Source organism: Amaranthus tricolor, chromosome 15 (assembly GCF_026212465.1).
Source record: "Amaranthus tricolor cultivar Red isolate AtriRed21 chromosome 15, ASM2621246v1, whole genome shotgun sequence".
Classification (NCBI taxonomy): Eukaryota; Viridiplantae; Streptophyta; class Magnoliopsida; order Caryophyllales; family Amaranthaceae; genus Amaranthus; species Amaranthus tricolor.
The window spans coordinates 10,282,118-10,297,035 of NC_080061.1; the positions used below are offsets into that span (position 1 = coordinate 10,282,118).

At 34.3% G+C, this 14,918-nt stretch overlaps 1 protein-coding gene across 6 annotated transcripts; it reads left to right on the forward strand.

Moving 5' to 3' along the window:
* The first annotated feature begins 1,383 nt into the window (after window positions 1-1,383).
* LOC130801952 (APO protein 2, chloroplastic) lies at window positions 1,384-14,147 on the forward strand. Of its 6 annotated transcripts, none has more exons than XM_057665929.1 (8): window positions 1,397-1,594; window positions 5,066-5,128; window positions 6,085-6,203; window positions 8,697-8,788; window positions 8,917-9,141; window positions 9,953-10,814; window positions 11,574-11,660; window positions 12,419-12,786. In XM_057665929.1, the coding sequence occupies exons 2-6, from the start codon at window positions 5,080-5,082 to the stop codon at window positions 10,782-10,784; spliced, it is 1,317 nt and encodes a 438-aa protein (XP_057521912.1). In that variant the 5' UTR covers window positions 1,397-1,594; window positions 5,066-5,079; the 3' UTR covers window positions 10,785-10,814; window positions 11,574-11,660; window positions 12,419-12,786. The 6 variants fall into 6 exon arrangements, with proteins under 6 accessions (XP_057521908.1, XP_057521907.1, XP_057521912.1 ...); XM_057665926.1 differs by lacking the exon at window positions 8,697-8,788 and adding an exon at window positions 13,917-14,147 and having other exon boundaries at window positions 1,398-1,594; window positions 8,789-9,141; window positions 12,419-12,533; XM_057665927.1 differs by lacking the exon at window positions 8,697-8,788 and adding an exon at window positions 2,761-2,992 and having other exon boundaries at window positions 1,398-1,594; window positions 8,789-9,141.
* The last annotated feature ends 771 nt before the right edge of the window (window positions 14,148-14,918 follow it).

The following is a 14,918-nucleotide window of genomic DNA, read 5'->3' on the forward strand; positions in this document are numbered from 1 at the left end:
AATCATACCGTGCATACTAGATTTATCATCCATCATAAACCAACACAAGAGTATCATCCAAGAAAATATAAACCAAGCTCTTGATACCACTATGTTGAGAAAAGTGGCGATATAATACACACACTTTCTCCCTTTGTGTTGTTAGATGAGCAAAAATAACCAATCCAATCAAACAAACAATAATAATCCCACAATCAAGCACAATCAAGTAAAAATGCGAATATAAAGCACACACACGATATTTACGTGGAAAACCCAATGCGGGAAAAAACCACGGGACCGTAAGTGGTACCACACTCTTCCACTAATCACCAATAAAATTAATGGGTACAACCAAAATCCTCTCTAGACAATACTAGAGGTAATACAAACACCAAACAACCCTAAAACATCACTTAAAAGTGGTAAAATAACAATTAGGGTAAAATTAGGGCAAAATACAAATTACCCACTTACAATGCACAAAACGACAATCCAACCGTTGAATATGTAGGTTGGGTAGACAGGAACACCATGTCAAAATTTGACGAAAAACAGAGTACGAATGGCCTTCGATCGGATCGCCGAAAAACTCGCGTCGCACCTTTTTCTTTCTCTGCCGCAGTTTCTGATTTGTGCGTGTATATGTGTTTTAATTGCAATGCCAATATGCTGCTGCCCTATTCTTGGTATTTATAGTTTTCCACTTTTTTTTTTCTTTTAATTAATAAATAATATTATAATTATTAGCCCATTATTATTAAACCCATAATTAATATATTAATTGGGCCTTCCTCCAAGTGGGAGGGAATAACCCAACATATTTAAAACATAAAAAAGTAAAAGAAAAGTTAACGGTTTTGGACGAAAAAATTAAAAAAGGTTTCGATGGAACGATGGAACAAAAAAATGACAACTCTTTTTGATTCTTTTTTCCATTCAGTCAATTCCAATTTTTAATCCCATAATGTTTAATAAAAATAAAATTTGCCTTTTGATATAATTGCTATGCTTAGTGTGTGACTCGTTGGTTTTTGTTAAAATTAAAACTAAAAAAAGGAAGTTATTGTCACCGCAGTAGAGTTCAACCACCAAGTTCGGGATGGATTGGTATGGTTCCTCTACGCCTAAGACACCAAAATATCAAACCACGAACTAAAAAAGACATGAGAAAAATGCATATTAGCTACTGATTGTGAGGCCCCAATTCTTAACCCGAGGGGACATCATTTACGGTTGTAAAACGCTCAATAACAAAAAATATTATTAATAATTAAAAAAACTTAAAAATACTATTAATAAAATGCAAAAACTTAAAGTATCATTGATAATTTTTGTTTTTAAATTTAAAATTTACGCCGACCCAAACTCGAAAAGTCCCTTGTAGAGACGGTCCCAAATAAGAAATTGTGCTAATTATTTCTCACCCAACGCCGTATTCCCCTACTCATTCCTGTCTTCATCCCCTGATCCCCTTTCATTCTCTCTTCCCTAAGACCCTAACCTTATTCAATATTCCGCATAATTCTAGCGCCGGAAGCCCGTATCCTTCCTCATTCATCTTGTATTTTCTTCATCTTCATCTTCAACTTTGGTAGTCCATCTACTCTTCAAGGTTAGTCCATTGATTTTTTATTTGTTGTTTAGTTTGTTTTCTTCGATTGAAATTAAGTTTTTCATTTAGTTTTTCTTTGTTCTTATGTTTCATCTTCATTGTTTTGATCTTGTTTTTGTTCTCATTTAGTAATTTTCATTCTTTCAACGTTTTTTTTTAATTTTTTTAGGTTAATCAGTGTTGTTTTCTGTTTTTTCGATTATTTGTTCTTGTTTTGTATTTCTCTTTAGTGTAATTGGAAAACAAATGAAAAACATATAATTGAGATGATAGTTTTATCTATGTTTTTTTGTTTATTGTTCTTGTTTGGTGTTACTCTTTAGTTTGATTGAAGCAAGATAATCATGATGAAATTCAGACCTTTAATTGAAGCACAATCGAAGCAAATTCATAAACAAAAAATCAGTACCTTATTTGGTTTTGATTCTTTGTTCAGTGTTACTGTTGTTCAGTATTATTTGTTTTTGATTTTTTGTTCTTGTTCAGTGTTACTCTTTACTCTTTAGTGTTACCCTTTAGTTTAATCAAAAATAATTCAAAAACAAAAAATTTGACCTTTACTTGATTCGGTTCGAAGCGAAAATTCGGTCTACAACATTTTCGCTTACAAATTCGGTCTAGGCGGTTTGGGTTCGGTTTGATATATTAAATTGCAGTTCGGTTTAAAAATAGATTAGGTTTGGATTTGGACTGAAAAATTGAAAATCGAATTAAATATGGTCTGATTAGGTTTTGATAAAAGTCCAAACTGTAGACCGAACTTTCACCCTTATTTTTTTACACAAATTCTTGTGAAAAATAGTCTCTTCGTGAGATGCTTTTCATACATGGGCTAAAAAGCCTACTAATACAATTACTAGCATATGATCTCCTTATTTTGCGGTCGTCTCACCGAGAGACGATTGCTCACAAGAGTAACTGTTTTTTTAATAGATAATGAGTTACTTTGTGTTTTAACTAAGCCATTCAGCATTTCAAAAAAAAAACTAAGCCATTTAGTTTGATCATTACACATAATTTTAATTTAATTTAATTTAATTTAATTTAATTTAATTTTTTTTCTGTTTTATCAAATCAATTCCTACTTTTACAATATCTGCAAATATTAGTTCCTTGTTTACGAAAATCAACTTCTAAACCCTTGTCGTCCCCATTTCCATTATTAGAAAGATGTTGGAGTTGGTGTGACTTTGAGTGCACCAATGACATGTGATTGGGATGATTTTCAATGCGTGGTTAGTGTGTGTGTATGTGATGAGCCATGATATGTTAGTATGGGAAATGAGAAGACTCCAAGTGAAGTCTAGAGCAGGCAGCAACAATAGCAACAAGACTTCTGAAGATCAGTAGCAGTTTGACCAAGCTGCTCGACCAAGACCTCAGCTTGCTCGACCGATTGTAATACTCTCCATCTTTAGAGTTCTTTGAGAACTCCATTGTAATTCTCTTTAATACAATTAAGCTAACCACCATCGAGGACGTAGCCTACATTGGGTGAACCTCGTAAATCTTTCTGTCTTTGTTTATTGCATTATTTCTTATTGTTTTTCATCCTAGTTCATATAAGTGTTTGTTTCTTTACACATTACACCCCTACCATTGTTCTTGGGTGTTGTAGGGATAAAGATTGAATCTTTATCCCTATAGCGCTTCTTATTTCAATTGGTATCAAAGCCTAAGGTATTTGGTGGTGTTTGGGAGTGTTTGAGAGTGTAAACTTGTTGAAACATGTCTTCAATGAAGCTAGACATTGAAAAGTTCGATAGGAGTGTAAATTTTGGTTTGTGGCAAGTCAAAATGAAAGCAATGTTGATACAAAATGGGGTGCATAAGGCTCTTGATAGTGAAGAGAAGAAACCCATTGGATTGAGTGAAGGAAAATGGGAAGAGATGGATACAAAGGTATTGTCGGCTATTCAACTTTCTCTTTCAAATGAAGTTTAGAGAGAAGTTTTGAAGGAGGTCACCTCTAAGGGGATATGGGAGAAGTTGGAGTCTCTTTACTTGGCAAGAGTGTAACTGACCTGCTACTTTTGAATAGTAGACTCTACGATCTTCGTTTGGAGGAAGGTAAACCCTTAAAACCTCACCTTTATGAATTTTATTATATCATCATGGATTCACAAAATATTGATGTAAAACTTGATGATGAAAATTTGACTATATATTTGTTGTGTTCATTGCCACAATCTTACAAGCATTTTAGGGAAACCTTGCTCTATGGTGGAGATAATTTGAGTAGTGATGATGTAAAAAATGCATTGACTCAAAGGGACGTGATTGATACCCAATTGTCAAGTAAATCGTCTAGCACCTCAAATGATGGCTTGTTTGTGAGGGGTAGAACTAATGAAAAGGGTTCTACATATGGTAATGGTAACAAGGGAAAAAGTAGGTCCAAGTCTAGAGTACCGAACAAGAACAAGACTTGCAACTATTGCAAACTCCGGGTGTTCCTTCCATATGACATCCAACAAAGACTTCCATATGACATCCAACAATGCAACTTGCAAGGTTGTTGGTGTTGTGAGTGTTCAAATGAAGATGTTAGATGGTATGGTGAGGACTTTGGTCGATGCTAGGCATGTTCCTGGGTTAAAGAAAAATTTGATCTCATTGGGTACCTTGGACAAGAATGGTTGTAGGATTAGTTGTCAAGATGGAGTGATGAAAGTCATTAGAGGGTCAGTTGTGATGAAGGGGAAGATGAACGGGAGTTTGTATGCTCTAGAGGGTTCAACTATCTTCGGCTTTGTGAATGTCTCCACTATAATATCGGTTGGTATTGACGCCAAACAATCTATTCTTGAATACCTTATAATGTCGGTGCTCTTTTTTCGCTATAGAATGGGATTGAGGGGTTTAGAAAAACAAGTTGTTGACTTCTTCCATGAAGTTTCATTTATAAGGGAGTTTTAGGGTAGCAATGTCTCATTTGTTAGTGAGAGAAGAATTCAAAAAGTGTGTGCATTTTGGTGAATCAATTAGTTGTCTGATTTACTACATCATGTGATACGTGACTTTTTTTAGAACTTTAATGTGAAATTGGCCGTTGAATGAAAAATAAATAAAAGTAACGCTCGTTCATGATTGTAATTGTATCAAAGTGAGAAAATGTACAGCTGAAGTTTATTATCTTTTAGTCTACAACCTAGTGGAGCCTCCTAACATGTGTAGGAATTTGTTGATGAATTAGAAGTGTGTTGGACATGCAGCCATTATTGTCTATCAATCACTATTGTTAAGAGCTAAACCACCTCTAGTAAAAAGCTTTTACTTTGAACTAGTAGCTTTGTCTTTATCTCTTGATTTTGTGTTTACACATATCTTGGAATGTAACAGTACTTGACTAACAAAGTTAATTTTGAATTAAGTTTTTATGCTGATGGAAATGGTTGTATACTATGATAAATGTTGTCCTTCTATTGCAAAGCCTTTCCTCTTACTTTTATGGTAATTGTTTTAACACAGTGCATTCTCTGGTGATGCCTTTGGGGACTCTCCAGCCAAGTTTGGTGACTCGGGTTATTGGAGGTACCTGTTTACTTTTTATTATTTTTGAACTTATGATGGATCAAAATCACACTGATTCATTTACTTATTCTCCATAATGCTTCCCAAGTTTGTAAAAAAATACTTTGAGGAGTGTCAAATTCATCGTGCTTTACTCCTCAACCTGCATCTCAGTCTTCCAAGTCCCTTGCCAAGCATAAAACCTTCATTAGATCACGCACTATTATCTTGTTTTCATCTTACATTCAACTTTAGTTTTTGTTCTATATCTCATTTTCGTCCTTACAACTTGAGCTTTTTAGCTATTTTAGTAGTTTATATGGTTGTCGTTGCTTGTTTCATCACATCCTTGGATAAGGATAGGGGTGGAGGCACCTATTGTCTTATGGGGTCATTTGACCCCACTTGACTCCTCGATCTCTTTATAAATTTATGTATTTTCTATGTATAGTAAAAGAAAAATAAATTAAGGCTTTTGTATTTAAACTAGTTGACATAAAAAGTATCCAAAATTGAAATTAGTATATTAATCAATTTGAATGAGTGAAAATGTATAATAAGCTATGTTTTTTTGTATGAGATAGCTTATGGTTTATAAGCAAATATAAATTGCTATTATTTTTAGAAAAAATTTGGCCCAAACTTATACTAGTAATTCTTAGGCGAACAACTGTTTGCTATTTCTAAGCTTTATATATTCATCTTATTTATTTATGGCAGTTGGATATAAATTTACAAATGAAATTGTGTACGTTACTAAGTACAAAATTTTCATTTATACAATATTGACTTTTTTTATTGACTTTTGACTTTTTGAACCTACTCAATATAATGTTTGGATCCACCACTAGATAAAAAGATCTTTATGTGCCTGTATTTTCTAATCTAGCTTCTACCTTCATATTGAAATTGGCAATATCGCAGCTTTTTATTCAGTGAATATTTCGTGCATTGTAAAGATCCGTTTGGTTTGACAGGGACTTCTTGTTTACAAGCATGCCTTTTGCATACTCTACCCAATGTTTCTTATATCAGAAAATCAGAGTTTGTGAAGCTCAATGTCTACTCTAAATTTGGATTTATTGACCATTTGAAGGTACGATTTACCCTTTTTGGTTATATGTGTTATGCTTACTCCTATGCTTGCATAACAAATCCCGTTGACCCATATCTCTTCACTGTTTTATTGGATGGAATTGCCATAGCCTGTTATCTAGAATCGTTACCTATTCCTTCATGCAAGTCATTTTTCCCTATTTGCAAATGGCACAAAAATCAAAGACTTGGTTATGGTGGGTTAAAGTGGTGGGGTCATGTTCCAAACTAGAAATGAGAAAAAATCATTGGGACAGACTAAAATAAAAATGGCACAAATTGAGTGGGACGGAGCGAGTAATTCGCCTTTTGAATTCACAATCTGCCCAAAAAGGGCAACTTGACCTTAATTCTCTTGTCTCATATTATGCTGGTGGGAGTAGCAATTTTGGTAACATTGTCTGTAGCCTCACTCACATTGAAAAGAAAAATTTATCTGTATGCTGGTAAGCGTAAATTGTTGTGGAGATATCAAATCCTCTAGTCCATGACGAGGGGTCACTTCTTAAGCTTGGCTTCTGTTTAGTATGCAGTTTTGATTCAGGGGGTGGGGTGGGGGTGGGGCGTGGGGGTTTTTTAAATGGTGATAGGTTACGTAAGTTTTGCCATTCTGATCACAAAATCAAAGTTTTTATGTTGTTGACCTCTGATTTCTGATCAAGATGGTCTCAAGGAAGATGTGGCATTGGAGAGATCATTCATTGGAAGTTAGGTACCCACTTTCTGAAACGAGACTTCAGATGAGGCGCAACAGAAAGTAATTTTTGGGGTGGTTTTCGAGCTAGTTTTTGAGTAGCCTTTTTATAGTGTGAGTTGGGATTTTATTGATGTTCTTAAAAAAGATATATCTGGTTTGATGGAAGCGTAATGATATTTGTTTAAAAAAATTGAATGGTATCCTTAGAAATTTGGTTCACTTCCACTCAAGGATTTCACCTAGTAGGCCTTTCCTTTCACTTCAGTTTTGATGTTCTAGGAGATTGTTGGATAGGAGAGTTTTCTACAGTTTAATTGAGGGTTATTCTCTTTCCAGTGAGGAGCGAAGTCATGGTGTCCCATTCACAATGTTGATAATCCTATTTTAATTTAAGGAAGCTGACTTTGACAATCTCAAAAGGTTTCTTTTAGATCTTTGAGGTGGTTTCAGATTTGAAGATCAGTATCTACTCTAAACGTCTCTAGCAAAAATTAGCTATTCTCCTTTTTGGTTTGGTCTTGGGTTTTGAGTTGAAAGTTGTTTTCTTATGGTCTTAGTTTGGCTCTACTCTATGATGAATTCAGAGTTCGGAAATGTTTTTGAGATCCAATTATGTAGCGGAATTTAAGGAGACAGTGGATGGGAGGTTCTTAGTTCTGTTGGTGAACTGATTACCTTCACTATTATCTCTGCCTCTTAAGTAATTGTTGCTTCTACAAGTAAGATGTAATGAACTGACGAAGGATGTAATATAAACAAAGATGATTATCATAGTGATTGAATAATACAGGAATTACATAATATCAATGATTAATTTACCAATACAAGAAGCAAGGTGAAAACCATGCTTCCATGGATTACCAAGGAAAAAGTGTTCTCTATCTCTCATTCAAAATACTCAACAATAATCTGATGACCCTCCTCCGTGTCCTGTTTTCTTTTTATAACTTTTTTTTTGTTCTCTATCTCTCTCTCACCTTCTAATTATCTTCTTCAGCTACTCGGAACCAACTAGTATGCTGATATCCACAGTTTTTGATTTGTTACATAAGATTGAATAAGACATTTTTTGTGGAGTGTTGTCAGTGATGTGAAAGATTGTCTTGTGAGTTGAACCTGAATGTGTTGTCAAATGGCTGAATGAGGTTTAGGGTTTAGGAATGTGGTATCTAGATATGATTCTTCCTGGGAAAAAGGTCGTGGCATTTGTCTCAGAAATCAGATATCTTGCTGTATAGCAAATTGGTTTGAGTCAAAATGTGTGTGGATGCTCGAGTTTCTACTAGTGTCTCAATTTTGCCCCTGGGAACAGAATTTTTGGAGAGAAAAGCTGCCTTTTAATGTTTGTTTTCTCCCTTAATTTGATTTCTCTTGTTTTTGGCCTGTGTCTGATTTATGTCGATACAGCATGGACTTTTATTTACAGAGGCCGTCACGCCTTGTTCTATGGTTTAGGTTTTGGATTTATTTTAAGGTACAAAGGAGGATGCTAGAACATGAATGGCAGATTTTTCGGTATCTTTTTATTGTAATTCATTTCTTTGCTTCTTCGATTGATCCCATTGTGGCAGATTTCGATATCGTGGCACTCTTGCTTTGATAATTACCATGCTCTAATGATTGTATTACACTTAAAAACAACCCGAGGCAGTGTTTTATTGTAATTGTTATATGTATCATTACCTTGTTTTCATTCTATCATAACCTATGATTGGTAGCTGTAATCATTAGAACAACCCGGGGCAGTCTTTACTACAGTAATCTTTATATTAATATTGTGGCACTCTTGCTTTGCAGTCTGAAATTCGAATGTCTACTAGTATCCATTACACGAAGCTAGCTGCAGATTTCTGGGCTAACCATTGTGTAATGTCTTATCTTATCTGTAGGTATGTGGTAATCTATCCAAGTTTTTGTTGAAATATAGAGTTTTGCCGCAAACTTCTAGTCGTACTTCTCCTTTGGTTGTTAACAATGATTATCCCCAAAATGCGGATTTGCCAAAATATTACTCTAGGAAGGAAAAGAAACCTTTTCCAGTACCTATAGTAGAGCTGAGGCGAGCAGCCAGAGAAAGATTAAAAAATAGCAGAGGCCAGCGTAGGAGACCTGTGCCACCACCTAGAAATGGATTGTTGGTTAAGAGCCTGATACCAGTTGCTTATGATGTCCTAAATGCGAGGATATTATTGATAAACAATCTGAAAAAGCTTTTGAAGGTTGTCAACGTCCATGCTTGCAAGTAAGATATCTTTTTAAACTTTATTTAGTTTAGAATAATTTACGAACCTTAAAATGGTCGGAATCCTGTGATTTGGCCTGAACGCCGTAGACATCGATACTTTGGTGGTCATAATTTGTAAAAAAAAAATATTGAGACTATTCACAAAATGTCTAAACTTTAAGATCGTAATTTGCAAATATTTCTTTACTTTATAATTTAGTATCTATAAGTATCTGCTCACGCTGCTAAATTTTGTCTAGTGATGTCAATCTGATATGCTTTTGGACTGTTATTTTCAGTGGTTCAACTGTAACCCTTGATTTTCCTTGACATCTTTAGGAGTCCAACTTGATAAGAGTTCATGAACACCATCTATTCACTGTTGCTTGCACTTCCATGATACATTCTAGAAAAAATTCTGATGTTCGTCATCTGGTTGTCTTTATTTAGATATAATACATATCTTTAATTCTTAGTCTTAACACCTGATGGTTTCCTGACAAAAAAGTTTGAAAACTTATCTTAACTTATGGTTTTACTTGGATTTTGTACTTCTGCAGTTGTACAGAAACAGAGAAACTAACAGTTGCTTGTTGAATGTTAAGATCGAGCTATAGTACAACTATTTGTTCTGCATCAGTTGAACTAGGCTATATAGGTTTCTTGGTTGGTTAAGCATTTGCTGAGATAGAATCTGAATGCAAACTGTGCCCACCTTCTTCACTGCCCATAAAAAGAAAATAAAAGGAGTATCTTATGAAATCATGTTCTGTTCAATGAATCGAAGTGATGTTTGTTATTTTGTAATTAATTGTTCTTGGTCGAGCAGGTACTGCAATGAGATCCATGTGGGACCTGTAGGGCACCCATTCAAGTCTTGTAGGGGCCCAGGAACATCGAGTCGGCATGGTCTTCACGACTGGGGAGCTGCTGTGGTGGAAGACATTTTGGTCGAGCCGGATGCTTATCATTTGTATGATCGTCTGAGGAAACGTATTGCTCATGACGAAAGATTTTCGATTCCCCGAATTCCTGCTGTAGTTGAGCTTTGCATTCAAGCTGGAGTTAATCTTCCGGAATACCCTGCAAAGAGACGGAGGAAAGCCATTATTCGTATTGGGAAAAATGAATTTATTGATGCAGATGAAAGTGAGCTGCCAGATCCTGATCCAGAAAGCCCCACACTTCCAATTTTATCAGAAATACCTGAATCAGAAATAGTACCAGCATCTAGTACAGAGGAAATTGTCTTACTTGCTGAAGAAACTCTCCAAGCATGGGACAGGATGAGACAAGGAGCCAACAAGTTGATGAAAATGTACCCAGTTAGGGTTTGTGGGTATTGCCCTGAGGTGCATGTGGGTTCTTCCGGGCACAAGGCGCAGAACTGTGGAGCTCACAAGCATCAGCAACGAAATGGGCAGCATGGCTGGCAGAGGGCAGTTCTTGATGACTTGATACCCCCAAGATATGTGTGGCATGTTCCTGATATCAATGGTCGTCCAATGAAGAGAGAACTTCGTAGCTTTTATGGTCAGGCACCTGCCGTGGTAGAATTGTGTGTACAAGCTGGAGCTGCAATTCCTGAACTATATGCACCAACCATGAGATTGGATATAGGAATTCCTGGAAGCATTGAGGAAGCTGAAAAGGTGATCTAAAGTGAAATTGCAATCTCAAAAACCAAAAAGGTAACATTTAGATGTCTGAATATTATCAAGAACTTGCTTATCTAGTGCTCCCTTACACTATGTTTGGATAGAAAATTAGGAGAGAAAAGAAAGGCAGGGAAGGGGAAGGGAACGGAAGGGAAGGGATAAGGAAGGAGAGTGCATCTTGTTTGTTTAGAAGGGAAGGGAAGGGAAGGGAAAGGAAAATGAGTGTTTTCCCTCTGAATCTTTCCACTACAGGAGAGATTGTATTTTTTAAAAAATTTGTATCATCCATCCTTCTAAATCTCTCTCCTTTCTCACCATTTCTCTCTATCCAAACCGTGTTATTGAAAAACAACAATTCCATTGAACTTTGAATATGTTAATTAAACCGAATTAGAGAAACGAGATAAATAAAAAAAAAGGGTTATCGCTTTGCAAACTTCAAGAGTGATTAGTTACTAGTAAACATCCTCAAATGACATGTGGTGCTGGCTTTCATAGTCATTCTAATTGCTAATGAAGTGCAGGTTTTTTTCTTCTACTTGTTTTCGGTTTGTTGCTGAATAGATAGGACAAAATTGAAAGTAATTTTGCTATTCTTACTTTAATGAAAAGAGTGGAAGAGAAAGAAACCGTTCCAAATGAATGTCTCAAATATATTGGGTCCATGTGTTAGTTTAGCACATGTGACATAAGTAGAGACAATATAAAGCTGATGACCAAGTTTTACAAGTACAAATTTTGCTGATGCCCAAATTATTTGCTCTCATTGTTAGGTTGTTTCTAATATTGCAGAAGAGTAAAAGATTGAGAATATTCCGAGATGATGAAATAATTAAAGTGAAGGTGTCTGCATCAGTTATATCCAAATTTCCTACAATGGTATGGTACAAGCTGTCCTTTTCCCTTTGCTCATCTACTTGCTTTACTAGGCAATGTTGCTACTTGCTAGTAGTAGTCAATAGCACTGTAAATGTTATACTTAACGTCATATTTGGAAAGAAAATTATTTACCTTGTGCGTAGTTTCCTTGTGTTTGGGATCGCTCAAAACCAGACTAATTTAACAGGAACTGTTTATTAAGGGCTTGCTTGTGCTATCCTTATAACTGGCTAACTGCCTTATTAGTCGAGAATCATGAATCAACCTAGTTTCCCTTCCACTCTTGCGAAAAGGGTTTGATACTCACTAGAGAAAAATGAATTCCCCTCCCTCTCTTGCCCCCCTAATTAGAAATAGTTACTTGACTATCCAAGGACTTGTTCACAGCCTTATCTATGTTAGAATAAGCTGCGGTTGTTCAGTGCTAAAACATTTTTTACTCGCACTTTCACTAAATAGTTACTAACCTCAGTCAAGTCTTAGTAAGTTAAGTTTAGTCTTAATAAGTTTGGGGAAGTAATTTTTAAGTGATTGTTTAACAAATGTTACAGAAGATTGATTAGTCTATATGGACTTAGTGCACAACTTTAAATTTAAGGATTGAGTTAAATGATTAAAAAAATATATTCTGAGGTAGAATGTAATTTTTTTTTTTATTTTTGACTTGTTCGTCTCCTTTGCTCCAAAAACTATCAGTACAACTTACAAGTAACAATATTTATGAACTCTTTAACCAAGTTTTCGGTTTTGTTTTTTAGACTATTTGCTTGTGCGTCATGAAAAGAAAATGTCGTGGAGCGACTTAGAAGATCACTCGTCTTTCGATGAATCATCATCGAGTTATACAGAATCAGACGATGGAAGATATTGGAGGTACCTTAGATTTCATGGACTTCTTTATTTAAAATTTTGTGCTTATCGGTTATCCTTCAACCAAAATGAATACAATTTCAATTATCTTAATTTTCCAAGAATCATAGTAGTATGTGTCAAATTTTGGCTTGTAAAAGCATCTTGTAAGTCAGTTTGATTACATCAATTTTTTTTAATGTGTAAATAAAAATATAGTCAAGTGGAATCTTGTTTGAATCGTCTTATGACATGTTTTTATAATATTAACTTTTTATAATCTTTAGATATGGATAGTTTAATATATAAATGATTAAAAAAATAACACATTGAATTGCGTAAAAAGTCAAATATAGCAAGTATAATGGAATGGAGAAAGTATAAACTAAAAGGTAGTTAAAACTAATGTTATGTTTGGAAATATTTATTAAATGGTGCCATTGTGGTAAGGCTAACAGAAAACTATGATAATATTTATAGGAAAATTTTTTGACAAGTTAAATTAATTTACTGTTAAACAGTTATATCATCTCTTTTTCTTTATAAAATTATTCTATTGTATTATCATATAAAAATGTAGTATTAGGTGGTAATAGAAAATTGTGAATAAAAAAATATTTTTATAATTAAAGTTTCATTATCATGAGAATAACACGGTACATTTCATGAAATGTTATACTACTTTCTTTACCATCATTTGATATCAACAACTAAACAGGCCGCAAATAGTTTAGGAATTTAAACTTTTAAGAAATTATCAAAATAAATTGTGTTAAGTTAGCAACTAACATAGGAATTTAAAATTTCAAGCCAAGTTGATTCCTACAATTAATAGGAATTTATTTATTATGGTACCCTTGGTAACTTGAAATTCTTGTGTTAATTGTTATTTTATCCAACGTTTTACAAAGGAACTTATTCCCATAAAAAGTAATTTTTCTGTCAAGTGAAGAAAGATTGAAATAAATAAGATTAATTAGCATTTTAATTCCAAGTATAAGATTGGGATAAACTTATGTCCCAAAATAAGCTTCCGTACGTCCAAGCCTAGCCTCGGGTAAGTCGCTGTTAGTAACAGCGACTTAAGGGAAAAAAAAAATAAATAAAAAGTTGAAAGTCGCTGTTAGTAACAGCGACTTATAGCTTTATAATTTTCCAGAATCCTTCTTCTTCCTCACTTCATTTCGCGATTTACTTTTCTCCCGCAATTCTCTACTTTCTCCTTCTTCATTCCAACCTTGTAAGGATCTTCATTCCTTCAACTAAGGTCATCAAGTTTCAAGTTTGTACCAGTAATTAGTGCTGTAGTCTTCTTAGATCGATCTAAGGTAATTTTTTTTGGTTTTTTTTTCAATATTCGAAAAATTAGGGTTTGTTGTGTTTTAATCAATTTTCACATTAATGTAGGTTGACAAGCTTCCAATTACGTAATTCTTCTTGATCTACAGCTAATTGAGGTTCGTTTTTATTATAAATTTTTTCATTTGGTGGTGAATTTAAAATGTATGTCATGTGTAGTGGGCATTTACACTTGAGCTCTACGATTATGTCAAATGTAGTTGTTATTTACATTGATCCTCACTTTTAAAAGTTTGTTCCAGAATTATTAGTTGAATGTAAAACGTATAGTGGACATATATTTATGAAGTTGATGGTGATGTTGATTTTTTATGTGTTGTTGTAGAAATGGCTTCATTTCGTGTCACCGTTGTATGCTTTTGGAATGGTTCAATTCGATCAACTAGTAATAATGTTAAGTATGTTGGGGGAAAACGTAAACTGTTTACATGCAACTCATACATGGATTTGAATGAATTTAAACATTTTATATGCTCTAGGATTGGCATTGACACTACAAGAAGTACTATTAATTTAAGTTTTAAATACAATCTGAGTGGAGATTTGTTAGCTTTTCCGGTTGAGGATGAGGAGGCTATAGATGCAATGTGGGAGTATTCAAGGTCTACCCCTAGTCCTTCTTTAGAGTTATATGTAGAAGAGGTATCCCTAGGGAACGAAGATGTGAACGTAGTGGAAACAAACGTATTTATGAATATAATTCCTTCTGCTCCTTCTCATACGCCCTTCCCTACCCAAGAAACCCAAAATAATATATTAACGTTAGTGAACTTTCAAAAATAATGTTTACATTTACAATAATAAAACTAACAAAATACCTTATGTTAACTTTAACAATTGATGGAAAAGAATAAGAATGATCTAGAATGGATAAAATGAAGTATAAGAAATGATGGACCTATTTATACAACAACATTACAACGCTATTTTCACATTCTAACGGCTATTTTTCTAATTAACAACGGCTAGTTTAGTTTTTAAATTTAAAAAAAAAAAAAATAAAGCTATAAGTCGCTGTTACTAACAGCGACTTTCAACTTTTTATTATTT